The sequence below is a fragment of the Nannospalax galili genome, unplaced genomic scaffold, assembly GCF_000622305.1.
Source record: "Nannospalax galili isolate Female #2095 unplaced genomic scaffold, S.galili_v1.0 scaffold473, whole genome shotgun sequence".
NCBI classification, from domain to species: domain Eukaryota; kingdom Metazoa; phylum Chordata; class Mammalia; order Rodentia; family Spalacidae; genus Nannospalax; species Nannospalax galili.
Genome location: NW_008334092.1, coordinates 554,808 through 569,780, shown reverse-complemented (window position 1 = coordinate 569,780; position 14,973 = coordinate 554,808). Strand labels below are relative to the sequence as shown.

The window sequence follows — 14,973 nt, the reverse complement described above, 5'->3', positions numbered from 1 at the left end:
CCTCTGCCTCCCAAGTTCTGGGATTAAAGGCGTGCGCCACCATGCCCGGCCTATCCCTCTATTTTATTTTTTCATGTGCACTTAAGAAAACTTTCAATGAACTAATTTCAACAGTGTTCCCAAATATTTCTAAACAACCGAACAGAAAGCTAAGCATGGGGCATCTTTTTTCTTCTTTTTGTTTTGTTCTTTCTTTTTATTTGTTTTGTTTTTTTGAGACAGGGTCTCCCCATAGCCCTAGCTGGCTTGGACCTTGCTGTGTAGACTAGGCTGGACTTAATCTCACAGGGATCCACTTACCTCTGCCTTCTTAGTACTGGGATTAAAGGTGTGTGACGCCACTCCTGGCAGCACTGAGTTTCTTAAACTGGTTCACTTCCCTGGGAATTCAGCATATACCCAGGGCATATAGCATTAACTCTTTTATGGTTATTGTCTTTTGCTCAACAGGCTCCCAAATTGGCTGAAAACTTCTGTGTTTGCCATTTGGCCACTGGGGACATGCTGAGGGCCATGGTAGCTTCTGGTTCCGAGCTGGGGAAAAAGCTGAAGGCAACAATGGATGCTGGGAAACTGGTAGGTTTGGTCATATTCGTAAGTGCTGGTGTTCCTGATCTAGATCTGCATTGTATAGGGTGGCAGCCACCAGCTTCATGTGGCTGCTTAATTTTAACTTCATTTAAAATTCAATTCCTTCTTCTAGAGGCCACATTTCACATGTTCACCAGCCAGTGCAGGCACAACATTTCTACCATCATAGAAAGTTTTGTGGGACAGCCCTGTGCTGGAGACTGGGTTTCTAACAAACTGGCAGATAATTTGAACTTTCAGAATAGTGAGTTACTTGACTTATTCTGGTTTTATTATGAATTATTCACAGTTTTTAAATAATTTTATCGTGTGTATATTCTGGTTTGCCTTCAATTGCTGTGACAAAATACTCTGACCAATACCAACTTGGGGAGGAAAGGGTTTATTTGGCTTACATCTCCCAGGTTACAGTTCATTGCTGAGGGAGCCCAGGGTAGGAACCACACAGACCATGGAGGAGTGCTGCTTACTGGCTTGCTCCCCTGGCCCATGCTCAGCCTGCTTTCTTATACAATACAGAACAACCTGTACAGGGGTGGCACTACCCTCAGTGGGCTGGCCCTCCCACATCACTCAAAAATCCAGAAAATACCTCACAGACATGACCAAAGGCCAGTCCAATGGAGGCAGTTCCCCAGTTGAGGCTCCCTCTACCCAGGTGTGTCAAGTTGACAACTAAAGCTGTCCAGCACAGAGTGTTTGCTGCTGTGTATGGTGCACAGGTGGAGGTCAGAGAACAACTTAACAGAGTTGGTTCTCCTACCTTTACATGGGTTCTAGGACTCCAGTCGACAGGCTTGTATGTCGAGCACCTTTCCCACTAACCCATCTTGCTGGCCCTCTTTGCAATATTCTTGGGGATATTTTCTGGTAATTCTTTTTGTAATTTAACCAAATTAAATACGACAAAATGAAATTGTCATTTCGAGGACAGGACTCAGGAATGTACACCACAGATTTAAGAGACCACAGAAATGATTTCAACCTCTTTTGTGAGTCACTGCTCTGTTTGTAAGGGAGTTACTTGGCAGGTGTGGAAAATAATCTTATTTGGGGAATAATGATAGGCCATTTGGCCTGGTTTGAACAAATCAGTGCAAAGATTTAGTCTACTAAATCTGATGGGGCCAGAGTGTACATTTACTGTGGAACTAACCTCTGAGAAATCTTTTAGAAGTGTTTTGGAAGTCATTTTGTGCTTGAACTCAGTGTATAGTAGGCAAGTGCTGTATGTAACACTCCCACTTTCCCTGCTTCCCCCCCAGTAATGTCTGTTTCCCACTATCCCCCTCTTTCCGGCTCTTTCTTTTCCTTTACCTCCCTCTTTCCATTTTCCTGGCTCCTGGTGTTACATCAGGATATATACTCACATATAAGGGATTGGTGCTACAATCTGCAAATGAGGGAGAACATAACGTCGCTTGCTTTTCTCCGTTTGTTACTTCACTTAGTACAACAGTCTAATTCTATCGATTTGCCTGAAAATTTCTTAATTTCATCTTTTCTTACTGCTGATGAAGGGATGGTTCAATATACATAAATCATTAAATGTAATAAAACATAAATGGGCTTAAAGACAAAAATCACAGTCATCTCAAAAGAGTCAGAAAAGGCCTTTGACAAAATCCAACATGAATTCATGTTAAAAGTCTGGTCTGGAGGGAACATACCTCAAAATAATTATAGCTATATACAACAAACCCATACCAACATCATTCTAAATGGAGAAAAACTGGAAGCATTCCCATTAAAATCAAGAACCAGACAGGACTGTCCACTGTCTCAACTCCTTTTTAACATAGTGCTTGAAACTCTTGCAAGAGCAATAAGACAAGAGAAGGAAATTAAAGGAGTACCAATTGAAAAAGAAGAGGTCAAATCACTGTTTGTAAATGATATGTTATATATAAGTGATCCCAAAAATTCCACCAGAAAACTGTTAGAAATGATTAATACTTTTAGTAAAGTGGCAGGTTACAAAATCAACTTTCTATATACCAATAATAAGCAATCAGAAAAAGCATTCAAGGAAACCCTCCCACTCACAATAACCTCAACAACAACAACAAAAAAAGATAATTAGGAGCTGGGTGTAGTGGTACACACCTTTAGTCCCTGCACTTGGGAAGCAGAGACAGGCAGATAGATCTCTGTGAGTTCCAGGCCAACCTGATCTACATAGTGAATTGCAGGCCAGTTGGTCAAAAAGACCAAAAAATTAAAGGAGAGAGAGATTTAGGAATAAACCTAATTTTAAATCTTGTGTTTTTTTGTTTTTTGTTTTTTGTTTTTTTTGTCTTTTTTGTTGGTTGTATTTGACAGGGTCTCCCTAGTCACAGCCTACCTGGAAGTCGAAATGTGAACCAGGGTGGTATCAATCTCACAGAGATCCACCTGCCTCTGCCCTGCCTCTGGATTAAAGGCACACACCACCACACCTGTCGAAAAATTTAAATCTTTAAAGAGAGGAATTCACTAGGAGACCTACCATGGTCATGGATTGGTAGAATTAATTTTTTATTCTATTTTTACTTATGTATGTATTTATTTGCAGGGCGAAGTGTAGAGGTCTGAGGACAAGTAGCTGGAGATAATTCTCTCTTCCTGCCACGTGGGTCTCAGGGATCAAACTCAGGTCATCAGGCTTTGGCAGCAAGTGGCCTTGCCCACTGAGCCATCTTACCTGCCTGATTCCTTAGTCCTTTGTGTCTGAGCATGTTGGCTGGATTTCCCCCCACCCCCAAATAATCTATTAGGTATTGAAAAGCTCTTTCAGTATTGAGAAGAACCACCGCCTGTCTACCCAGTCCATGTATTTCTTTCTGGCTGTTCTTTTATATCAGTGAAGCCTTGAAATCAAGCCAGAAAGCTAGATATTCTGGACTTTGGGTCCTGGTAGAAAATTCTGTACTGAGAGAAAATTGGGATATGACAGTGAGATTGCTTTTCTCTAAGCCTTTGCTCAGTTACAGAGTTTATACTCTGTCCCTTATTGATAGCTAGTCCTGAAGATAAGAGCACCCAAGATTGGCGCCCTTTGCTATAATACAGGTGGGAACGTGTCTCTTTAAAGGCATGGGGGAGGTTAATGCTGTGAGAGGTCCTCCTCAATAGAACTTTTAGAGGTACAGAGTACATTGCAGTGGCTTTTCCTTCAGTTCCTTGTTTCTGACCCAATTTCGCCATTTCCGTGAAATTCTTTTTCATGTCTGGCACAGCCCAGATATGTGATCAAGCCCACATCCCAGTCATGATATTTTTGTTTTGTTTTGTTTGCGACAGTCTCACTATATAGCCCTGGCCTGACCTTGAAATCAAAGATCTGCCTCTGCCACTTGGCCTTCAATCATGATATTGTTAGCTTGATGAAATTGTGAGTCAGGGATGGTGGATAACCTACCTGTGTCCTCGTACACTTACCCATTCTCTCCTGGTTCTCAGGTGGTCTCTCTTCCATTGGCTTTCATCCCCCTTGTGCCTTAAGGACAGCTCATTGCTGATAAGCGGTCACATGATGGTTAGGACTCCGGCACTAGTGACAGACAAGGCCTTTAGGACCCAAGACATGGAGCTCTCCTGGTGGGGCAGCTGGCTGTGGAGCCCCACTCCCCTTCCTTACCCAGGTTGTTGGAACACAGGAGAGTTTCAAGGGAAGAGATGTATATGGCAACTATAGGATTATCATGAATGTGGGTATTGCAGATGTAATGTAACCTTTATGGATCAGATTTGTATCACTGTGACAAGACACCTAAGATAAATCAACTTAAGAGGGAAATACTATTTGAGCTCAGTTTCAGCCCAAGGTTGCTTGTTACCATTGTTTCTAGACCTGAATGAAGCTTAGCATCATGGTGCAGAGCATACAGTGGAACAGAGCAACCCACCTCTTAGAGGCAGAGAGACAGAGCCCAAGAGCAGGATGGCTTAGCAGGTAAAAGCACGGCTACATAAGCCTGACTACCTAAGTTCAATCCACCGAATCCATGTTAAGATAGGAGAAAGCTGACTCCCTGTGTGGGCCATGGCATCTGCTTGCCCCTCCCATCATAAACATACAGTGATAAATAAAGCACACTTAAAAAGTCAGATAAAACATTGCTTCATTGAGGGTCAAGCCTCAACACATAATGAGGGCATTTAAAAGCCACACCCCAATAGAGGTACTCCACATTGGGTTTGCCTTTGCTTCTTTGGGGTTAAGCTGCCTTGCTGTTTAATAGCCAAGTTATGTACACATACCTTTGGTCCTGGTGTTGGGCTAATGTCATATAGGTAACAGAATTGAATCCTAAGCTGTTTTCTTAACTTGTAGGTGAGTGATGAAATGGTAGTGGAGCTCATCGAGAAGAACTTGGAGACTCCTTCATGCAAAAACGGCTTTCTTCTAGATGGCTTCCCTCGCACTGTGAGGCAGGCTGAAATGGTGGGTTGTATTTGTGTCTCCATTGCATGAAGGCAAATGCTGACCCTTTGTCTCTAATTCCTTTGAAGGAGATGGGTCTGACCAAGCTTATGTGGGTCACATACTCTTTTTACAGCTTGACAACCTCATGGAAAAGAGGAAAGAGAAACTTGATTCTGTAATTGAGTTCAGCATCCCAGACTCCCTGTTGATCCGGAGAATCACTGGAAGGTATTTGTCCCCTGAAATTCCCTCCCATGCTTCCTTAGCGCTTTCAGAAGCTTGCTGTTACTAATCCCAGTCATGAAGCCTAGTGCCAGTTCAAGATGTTTGATCTTGTATGACAACATCTACTGATGTAACATGGGGTGGGGGTTTGGAAAGAAGAGCAAGGGCCTCAAAGTCAGACAGCATCGCAGTCTACACAGATTTCTTAATCTTTCTAAAACAGCTGTTCCCTCAGATGTAAAATGGAACCAATAATACCTGCTTTAAAAAACTGTTGTGTTGCCAGGCGTGGTGGTGCATGCCTTTAATCTCAGCACTTGGGAGGCAGAGGCAGGTGGATCTCTGAGTTCAAGGCTGGCCTGGTCTACATAGTGAGTTCCAGGACAGCTGGGGCTACAGGGAAACCCTGTCTCAAAAAGACCTTCCCCGCCCCCCAAAAAAAAACCTGTTGTGTATATTAGATAACAAAATACATAGTTTGAAGCTTTGCTTATTGTAGATGCTTAGAAATGTTAACTTCCTTATAGGTAGATCTGTTTTAGGGCTTTATAAATCTTGTTTCAGTTTGTGCCTTAGAGTCAACTTGACACACCTGTGTAGAAGAAGCCTCAATTGGGGAGCTGCCTCCATTGGACTGGTCTGTGGCCATGTCTATGGGGCATCTTCTTGATTATTAAGTGCTGTGGAGGACCCAGCCCACTGTGGTGGTGCTACCCCTGGGCAGGTGGGCCTATGTTGTATAAGAAAGCAGGCTGAGGGGCTGGAGACATGGCTCAGTGGTTAAGAACACTGACTGTTCTTGCAGACGACCCAGGTTCGAATCCCAGCACCCACATGGCAGTTAACAACTGTCCGTAACTCCAGTTCCAGGGGATCCGACAGCCTCTTCTGTCCTCCGCAGGCATTGCACAACACGGGTGCACTTACCTACATGCAGGCAATACACACATACACATGAAATAAAAATAATAAATAAAATATTTAATTTAAAAAAAAAAAGAAAGAAAACAGGCTGAGCAGGAGCCAGGAGAGCAAGCCAGTAAGCAGAGTTCCTCCATGGCCTGTGCTTCAGCTCCTGCCTCCAGGTCCCTGCCCTGCATTTCTACCTTGGGCTCCCTGAGTGATGAACTGTGACCCGGGAGATGTAAACCAAATAAACCCTTTCCTCCCCAAGTTGGTATTGGTCGAGTGTTTTGTCACAGCAATGGAAAAACAAACTAGAACACAATTGGAAGTGCTATACTTTGCTATAGACGTTTCTTACTAATTATAAAAATAATATGACTAGCCAGGAATGTTGGTTGCACTTAGGAGGCTGAGACAGAATACCAAGTTCTAGACCAGCTTGGCCTACATAGTGAGACACTGTGTTAAATGACAATAATAATGTCATCTATACAAAAATTTTTACTAAAAGATGAAGGAAAATCATGTCCCTAGTCAGCTTGTTTTTATGTTTATTTCTCTAGTGCTTTCTGAACAAGTTGGTTCTGAAGTTCTGCAACAGTTTGAAGCTGCAGTTTCTCTCTGTCCTATTTTTCTGTCATCCTCTTCATACCTTCCAAAACCACTAATGGACCCTACACTACATTTTTTTTTCTTTGTAAATCGGGTGTAGGATTCATTGGTAAACATAATTTGGGTGGGGGGGAGTGTTACAGCACATTGGAAGCCCTCGTGAGTACAGGATCTGCCGCTTGTCTAGGAACCATGGCTGGAGATCTATTTGACCCCAGAGTCATTAGAGATGAGCCTCTTCTCAGCCACCATATCTTCCTTGAACTTGAACTTGGCTCTGTGCAGGGCCTCAATCACACAGTTCCTTACTCTGCAGCCAGGCATAGATGTACTTGGTGACCTGACCAGTGTGAGCTCCTCTGTGGCGTGGGGCTTCTCAAAGGCATCCTGCATACCTGTCTGCCTTTCACCTTTAATTCCAGCACTTGGGAGGCAGAGGCAGTCGGATATCTGTGAGTTTAAGGCCAGCCTGGTCTACATAGAGAGTTCAGGCCAGCTGGGGCTACAGGGAGACCCTGTCTCAAAAAGACCAAAAAAAAAAAATTGTTGCATGGTATTTCACAGTACTAAGTAAATCAGTTTTTATTATTCCCTTGTTGATATATGAGGGAATAATAAATATAATAGCATACAACAGTACTATATCTAAACAATAATAATATATGTTTCTTCTAGTTTGCTTCTGTTAAATTAATGTGGTCACACTTACAGGGCATGTAAATTTCCACAATCAGGAAGAAAATGTTTTCTTGGTTTAGAATATTACTTTGCTTTCCTGCTGAAGTTGAACATTTTTCCATGTTTCTCTAATCCATACCTTCAAGGAGAAAGCCAGACATGTTACAGCATGAGAAGTATTATCCTGGAAGGCTTGTGGAGTACTCTCAAACTTACCTTACATTAATATTCTGAATATTCTTTTCTTTGTCCAATTTTATGTTTCTAGCTATTCCATAGGTTCCCCCAGAGACTTGTGTTTCTTGATGTGCCATTGGTCATGGAGTAGACAAAATTGATGTAGGACTAGAAGCAGAAGAGTTGATAGTAAGAGACACCTCTAGGCCCCGTGTCCTTGAGATACAAAGCAGGGACCACAGGACCAGGTGACCCTGGAGGTCTTTGGATAGGGTCAGCACCCTGAGTCAGCTTCCTACATAGCACAATACCCTAGGGCTGAAAATCAAGAGAAACTAAAAGAATAGCACAGGACATCATCTCTGATCTCAGAGAGTCATGTTTGAGTAGTTCTAGCCACTCCATGCAGTAGGAAGAAGGGAGCCTAGGGATAAATAGGAGCAGCTGCCCACAGAGGTAGAACATCACCTCAGCCTTCTTGAGTGGAGAGAGTTTCAGTGACTCCAGAAGAAGGAATGAGTATTGTTTAGGGAGGGGTTCAGGCTGAGGCCAGCAGTGGACTTACCAGCCCGTGGTTGGAGGAGTGCTTTGGAGGCAGCAGTGATGGAATGAGTGCTGCTGAGAAGAAAGGGTGAGTTCGAAAGGTCTGTAGGGCTGAAGAGAGTAGGTTTGATAATTCAGGAGTCTTGGCATGATCTGCCACTAGGTTTAGAGCAAGAACAACATTGTAAGAACATTGCCTTAGTACTGATGTTCACTCTAAATTGGGGATGAGGGGAAACAGATAAGGATTCTGTCTGGGAGCCTGCTCATTTCCACATGACTGGTTGGGGGGAGGGGGGAGGGTAAAAGATTCCAAAGAACAAACTGCCAAATTACAATAGAGAAGGGGGAGACTTGGTTCCTCAGTTTGGAAGTGATTTAGTTCAGTGTGGCTCCTCCCTAATGGAAGAAGACCCACTTCTTCACAAGATATGCCAGTCTAGTGAAGGTTCACTCAGCAGATGAGTCATAGGACTGTCATCTAGAACTTGCTTTCTGCCTCCTAATCTGCCTTGCTGATGGTTGGAAGAAAGGCCAAGTACTGGTACACTTAACAGATCTTAAGTCTAAAGTGGAGGTGGTAAGGGCCTTGCTATAACAGCTTTCTGAATTTGTTGTGACCTCACTTCTAATGATTTGGAGTTGTTATTTTGTTTCTTAAGTGTGTATGCATGGTGATTTGAGTTCTGGTTTTCACATATTTGATCCTGGCTCTCAGGTGTCCTATTTATCTTTACCATTGGCTCTCAGGTATCATTAACCTGGTGTCTAGTACCAACCCCATTTTGTGGATGTAAAAACAAGTGTCTCAGTGTCATGCTGCAGGTAGCAGTGATGTAGAAGCCCAGATCACAGCCCACCTTTGCCAACATTGCCAGGCTGGCTCAGTGGTTCGTGGAGTGGTTTGGTTGTTGCTTGAGCCCAGCCCCACCCATGACTAGAATGTGGAGGTGGCGCTTTCTTTCTTTCATTGACCTATTTTCTTCAGAAGACTTTGCCTTGCTTACCCCTAAAAATGATGTTTCTGAATGGGGAAAGAAGAGCATATTGTGAGTAATCAGAGGCCTGAGGGATCTAGACGTTTCTGAATGGTAGAGATGTGGAGAGGAGAGGGTTGTCTTTGTTGCAACCTGGCTATTAGGTGCCTCATGTTCTCCAGAAGATGAAGAAATGCCATTGTCCCTGGCTCTTCTCAAAGATGCGGCACCTAGCCCAGTGACCTGTGCTCTCCCTCTCCCAGGGCTTCCCAGTAGATGCCATTTCTGAATGGAAGACTCCCAGGGGCTCCGATAATGGAGGACCCACCTTCATCATATGTAGTTGTTACCACAAGCCCACTCTTCACTACAGCTGTTTTTCTGCACTATCACTTTGCCCCCTCCCATTAGCCTTCTACCACTTTATGATAGTGTAAATGGATCATCTTATTTCTCCAAAATATGCTGTGATTAAAATGCAGTATCTCGCTTAGCATGGTGGCACACACCAATTGCAGTATTGAAGGCCAGAGAGATGGCTCAACAGTTAAGATCACATACTGCTCTGCCAGGGGACCCGTGTTCAATTCCCAGCACACATACTGGGTGGCTCATACATTTTTAGGGGCTGGAGAGATGGTTCAGTGATTAGTAACACTGGCTGCTCTTCAGAGGACCTGGGTTCAGTTCCCAGCACCCACACATCAGCTTATACCCATCTCTAACTCCAGTTCCAGAGAATCTGATGCCATCTTCTGGCCTCTGGGAGCATTGCATGTATGTGGTGTACTTACATACATGTAGGCCAGCCAGGTCTACATAGTGAGTTCCAGGACAGCTGGGGCTACAGGGAGACCCTGTCTCAAAAAGACAAAAAAAAAAAAAATACATGCAGGCAAAACACTCATACCCATACATAAAGTACAAATAAATACATTTCTAAAAATTAATCTTAATGTTAATTCAGTACCACATTTTACTAAGACTTCATTGATTAAATAGAATTTCCCTCTCAAAAAAGACCAAAAATTAATAAATAAATAAATAAATAGAATTTCCCAGATGATAACCCCCCCACCCCCATAAGCCTCAGAGCCACTAGGTAAGCCTAGAATGGTCATTGTTGCCCCAGAAGGAATAGGCCTGTACAAATACTGTAGAGGTGAACACCAAAAGCTGAAAAGTGGTAGGAAACTCTAATCTAAGACTTTCATGAGGGGAACAGCTGCCAGTTAAATAAGCAAACATCTGGTGAGCAGAAAATTAAAGTACACAGCTCAAGCAGGCACTGACTGCGGAGCCAAATTTGGCCTGTCCCCTTCTCTTGGGTTTCCAGGATCTTCTTTATGTGGCCATCCCTACTTAGGAACACAAGCCTGTTGCCTAACAAATGCTTGCTCTTGAGCTAGTTCATTACTTGTGCTTATATGTTTGTTTGTTTTAAATTATTTTTAATTATGTGTATTCGTGTGTCTGTGTGGTATGTGCATGAGTGTAGGTACCTGTGGATATGGAGTGGAGTTGTAGGCAGTTGTGAGCTGCCTGACGTAGGTGCTGGGAACCAAACGTGGATGCTCTGCAAGCGCAAGAAGCACCTTAACTGCCGAGCCGTCTCTCCAGCCCCGTTTTCTTTTTTATTAATATATTTATTATCAGGGGTGGGGTTAACATGAGTGCTACAGTCCACATGTGGAGGCCAGAAGAGTCACTTCTCTCCACCATATGGGTCTCAGGGATCAGACTCAGGTTGTCAGGCTTGATGGCAAGTACCTTTACCCACTGAGCCTTCCCACTGGCCCTGCTTTTGTTTGTTTATTATGAAATCTAAGCTTTTGCATTTTTTTAATGTATATGAGAGTTTTGCCTACATGTATGTTAGTATTCCACATGTGTACAGTGCCCACAGAAGCCAGAAGAGGGTGTCAGATCCCCTGGACTTGGAGTTATAGATGGTCATTAGCAGCCATGCGGGTGCTGGGAACTGAACCCAGGTCCTCTAGAAGAACAGCCAGAACTCTTAGCTGCTGAGCAATTTCTCTAGCCCATTATCTTTGTTTTCTTTTTTTAAGATAGGATCTCACTCTATAGCTCAGGCTGACCTAGAATTCATTATGTAGCTCAGGCTAGCCTTGAACTATGGGAATCCTACTTTGGCCACCCCAAGTTCTAGGATTACAGGCGTGAACCACCACCCAGTGTGTTTGTTTTGAGATAGAATCTAACTGTGTTGCCCAAATGGTCCCCCACCTTAGGTTCCTCAGCTGAGACTGCAGCACATACTACTGTGCCCAGCTTCATGACTGTTGCCTGGTGTTTCTTGAGCTGTGCTTTATCTGTGTGATTGATTACACAGGTCTACTTCATCGTCTGCATATCCATGGAACGTAGTATTTTGTATTAGCACCTGTTTGCCTTTGTAACCAAACTGGGTTAGAATATAGGATTAAGTGGTATGTACCTATATTCCAAGGCACTTGGGAGGTTAATACAGCAGGATCATAAGTTCTGGTCCAGCCTAGGATATGTAGTAAGACCTTGTTTTATAAGAGAAGAAAAACAGGGTTGATTGCTCCGTCTTCTGTGCCACTTAGCACTTTGTACAAAGCTGGTAAGGGATTGTCACATGTGTTGCAACTAATTATTTCCACAGTGGTCTGCCCGCTAAGACTACTTGTGAGTGAACTGAGCTCTCGACCCCTTGCTTCATAACCCATGGGTTCAACATAAGATTTAATTTAGAATAGGAACTTGTTAGTGTTTGTTGAATAAATGGGCATGAATAGAGTGGATGACTGTGAGACAACCATCAGAGTTCCTTCTTAGAGTCCTGAATTAGGTGGCTATGCCACTGGTTTTCAGACAGTGTTTGGATAAAGCAGAAAACATGCTCTGCTATGGGTGGGGTTATTAGCCTAGTTATTTTCTTAAGTAATGCTAGTTATTTTCCTAAACAAGAAGTACCAATAACTGGTTCTCTGCTGGAAGGCTGGTTATCTTCCTAAGTGAGAGGTGCTGACACCTGGGTTCTCTGGTAAGTCTCCCATCTAGCTTCTGTGTCTGCTTGTGGTTCTGGATCCCCCTCCAGGCAACCGGATTTAGACTCCTCTGCTGTCTTTCAGGCTGATTCACCCCAAGAGTGGCCGGTCCTACCATGAGGAGTTCAACCCCCCAAAGGAGCCCATGAAAGATGACGTATGTAAACTCAGGACAGGAAGTTTTCTTCTTCTTGTTGGCTTTCTTCTTTTGCCTTTGTTCTCTCCATCTTCCCTTCTACCAATAACACAAACTTAACCTGAAAAACCATCACTGTCTTGTAAATGAGATGACCTGTGACGGATCTGCACACTGTCTCCCAGGTGGCTTTATTGTTCAACCTCAAACCTGCGGCTAGTGCCAGCTGTGTGTCAATCCCCAGACTGTACTGTCTGTCACAGCAGCCCGTCCTGGCCTCATGGCCATCTAAGTGGTCAGCTAGTCAGGAGAGTGTTGCCAGGAAGGGGGCACAGAGAGGTTTGCTGGTGGTGGTACCCCAGAGGGCCTGCTCCCAGAGTATCTAGTGGCTGTTGTGCTGTGCCCTGGGGTCTCACCCATGCTCTGTTCACTCATCAGGAGTTCCCATGGTCTGTTTTAGAGTGTGCAGATCACTGTGGGAAATTTCCTGCTTTTCCTTTCACCTTTGCCATGTGAGACAAGTTCACCAAGTCATCAAAGTTCTGTAAACACAGTTCTAAAGCCCATATACCAGCTTAGTCACATTTCAAAAAATTGGCAATTCCACCAGTTCTTTCTCACTTCACTTGCTGCTTTTAGAATGTCAGTGGGTGGTGCTCTAGTAATTATGCTAAATATTTAAGCAACTAAAGCTGCAATTGCTAATGCAGCTCTGATGTTGCTGTGTTCTCTTGGTCTCGAAGGCCTTCCTCTTCCTCCTCACCCTGGAAGTGCCTGCCTTGGAAGCTGAGCTGCCTGAGTACATAGCTATGAGCAAAAGGTGTTGCCCATCTTACTCTTGTGAAAGCTCCTTTCCTCACAGCTGCAGTTTCTCAGAGACTCCCTAACTTCTCTTGGTCAGCTAGTCTGCTTCTGGGAGCAGCACAGGTCCTTATAGAGAGGGTGTAGATTGTTTCTCTTGCCTCTGCTGGGCTGTGGGATGAGACGACGTCCCAGGCCAGACAGAATGGCTGCATCTCATCCGCATCTGGCATGGGTAAGGAAGCCCTGCTAACAGCCCCACACTTTACTCCCCTTCTTGTTCTAGATCACTGGGGAACCATTAATCCGTAGATCAGATGACAACGAGAAGGCCTTGAAGACCCGTCTGGAGGCCTACCACACCCAGACCACCCCACTGGTGGAGTACTACAGGAAACGAGGGATCCACTGTGCCATTGATGCATGCCAGACCCCTGATGTCGTGTTTGCCAGCATCTTAGCAGCCTTCTCCAAAGCCACATGTAAAGACTTGGTTATGTTCATCTAATGCTGGGTTCAAAGAGAAATTCTTTCTTCTTCCTATCCCTGTTAAAGAAGCGGGTGGGCATGACGAGGCAGGAGGCAGGAGGCACTTCCTTCCTCAGGCAGCAAGGATATCTTCTGGTGTATTGATTAAAGCACTTGCTTGTATCTTTTGTGGGTATGGAGCTCTCATCTGTGTGTGTCTGTCTGTGTGTGTGTGTGTGTGTGTGTGTGTGTGTGTGTGTGTGTGGTGTAAATATATGTCCATTCCTACTTTCTGTTTTGGGCTATGTTGTTTTACCAGCTTTGTGCTTTTTTTTACTTAATTAGCACTCAAGATATTAGGTATCAAGCAAGGTGTACTTTAGTAGGCTCCCCTCCATCTCCTTTAGTTATACTCTGGATTTAATTTTTTTTGACCAACATATACATTTTCAATATCTGCCAGGCACCCCAGTTACAAAGACCCCAGCAGCTGATGACAAGTGACAAGCTCCCTGACTTCTCTGGACCAGCTAGTCTGATCTGAGGACAGCACAGTTCTTTCTTAGAGAGGGTCTAACTTGTCTCTCTTGCCTCTGATGGGCTTACTGGAACCAAGCAGTGCCACAATTCCTGATGCACACTGTCGACAGGGAATTCCACTTGTTTTCAGTCAACAGTAAAAATTCACATGAGTCAGTGGGTGCACAGGGATCATTCATTTTTCCCCTTAAGTGGAAGTAAAAAGACACATTGAGGATCCCAAAAATTACTAGGAGAGGACATCCACGTAGAAAGAGCGAGCACAGTTGGAATATTTGTGGTCAGCATCGCAATGCTGTAAAGTGTAGACCACTTGGGATTTCAGTTTATACCCTAAATTATTGTCAAAGAATTGAGCCAGGTGAGAAATCATTTGGGATTCAGATGTCTTTGAACATTGGGCCTGGGCATCTAAGAGCAGCCAAATCCATTCCCCCAAAGACAGACCAAGTTAAGTTGGTTCGTTTTTGTTTCCAAGTATGAATCAAATAGTAATTTGAGGTGATCTCATCTTGGGTTCATTTTGATCAGAAATTTATTCAAACCCAGAATGTAAAACCCTTATCATATGTGTAAATAAATCCAAATCATCTCCCTCCCCAATCCACCCGTTCACCCCTTATTTCATGATGGGAGTATCTACAGACTCCTCAAGAAAAGATTGCTGAGGCTGGAGAGATGGCTTAGCTCTGACTGCTCTTGCAGTAGACCTAGTTTCGATTCCCAGCTCCCACATGGTGGCATGAACCATCCTTAACTCCAGTTCCAGGACAGTCTGACACCCTCTTCTGGCCTCCATTCCATCATATTGCACGGCCTGAGTGCACTCACATACATGCAGACAATACACTCATACACATAAAATAAAAATTATAT

General features: G+C 43.9%; 1 protein-coding gene across 2 annotated transcripts in view; it reads left to right on the top strand.

Annotated features, from left to right (window-relative positions):
- Ak2 (adenylate kinase 2) overlaps positions 1-14,973 on the top strand; it is a 28,830-nt gene that overhangs the window by 11,263 nt on the left and 2,594 nt on the right. The window contains exons 2-6 of one of the 2 annotated variants that reach the window (XM_008829214.3): positions 451-576; positions 4,907-5,017; positions 5,133-5,227; positions 12,237-12,309; positions 13,376-13,571. In XM_008829214.3, the coding sequence (XP_008827436.1) occupies positions 451-576; positions 4,907-5,017; positions 5,133-5,227; positions 12,237-12,309; positions 13,376-13,571 (601 nt within the window). Of the gene's footprint in view, positions 1-450; positions 577-4,906; positions 5,018-5,132; positions 5,228-12,236; positions 12,310-13,375; positions 13,746-14,973 lie in introns of those variants that run through there. The other variant, XM_008829213.3, reaches the window with a different exon arrangement.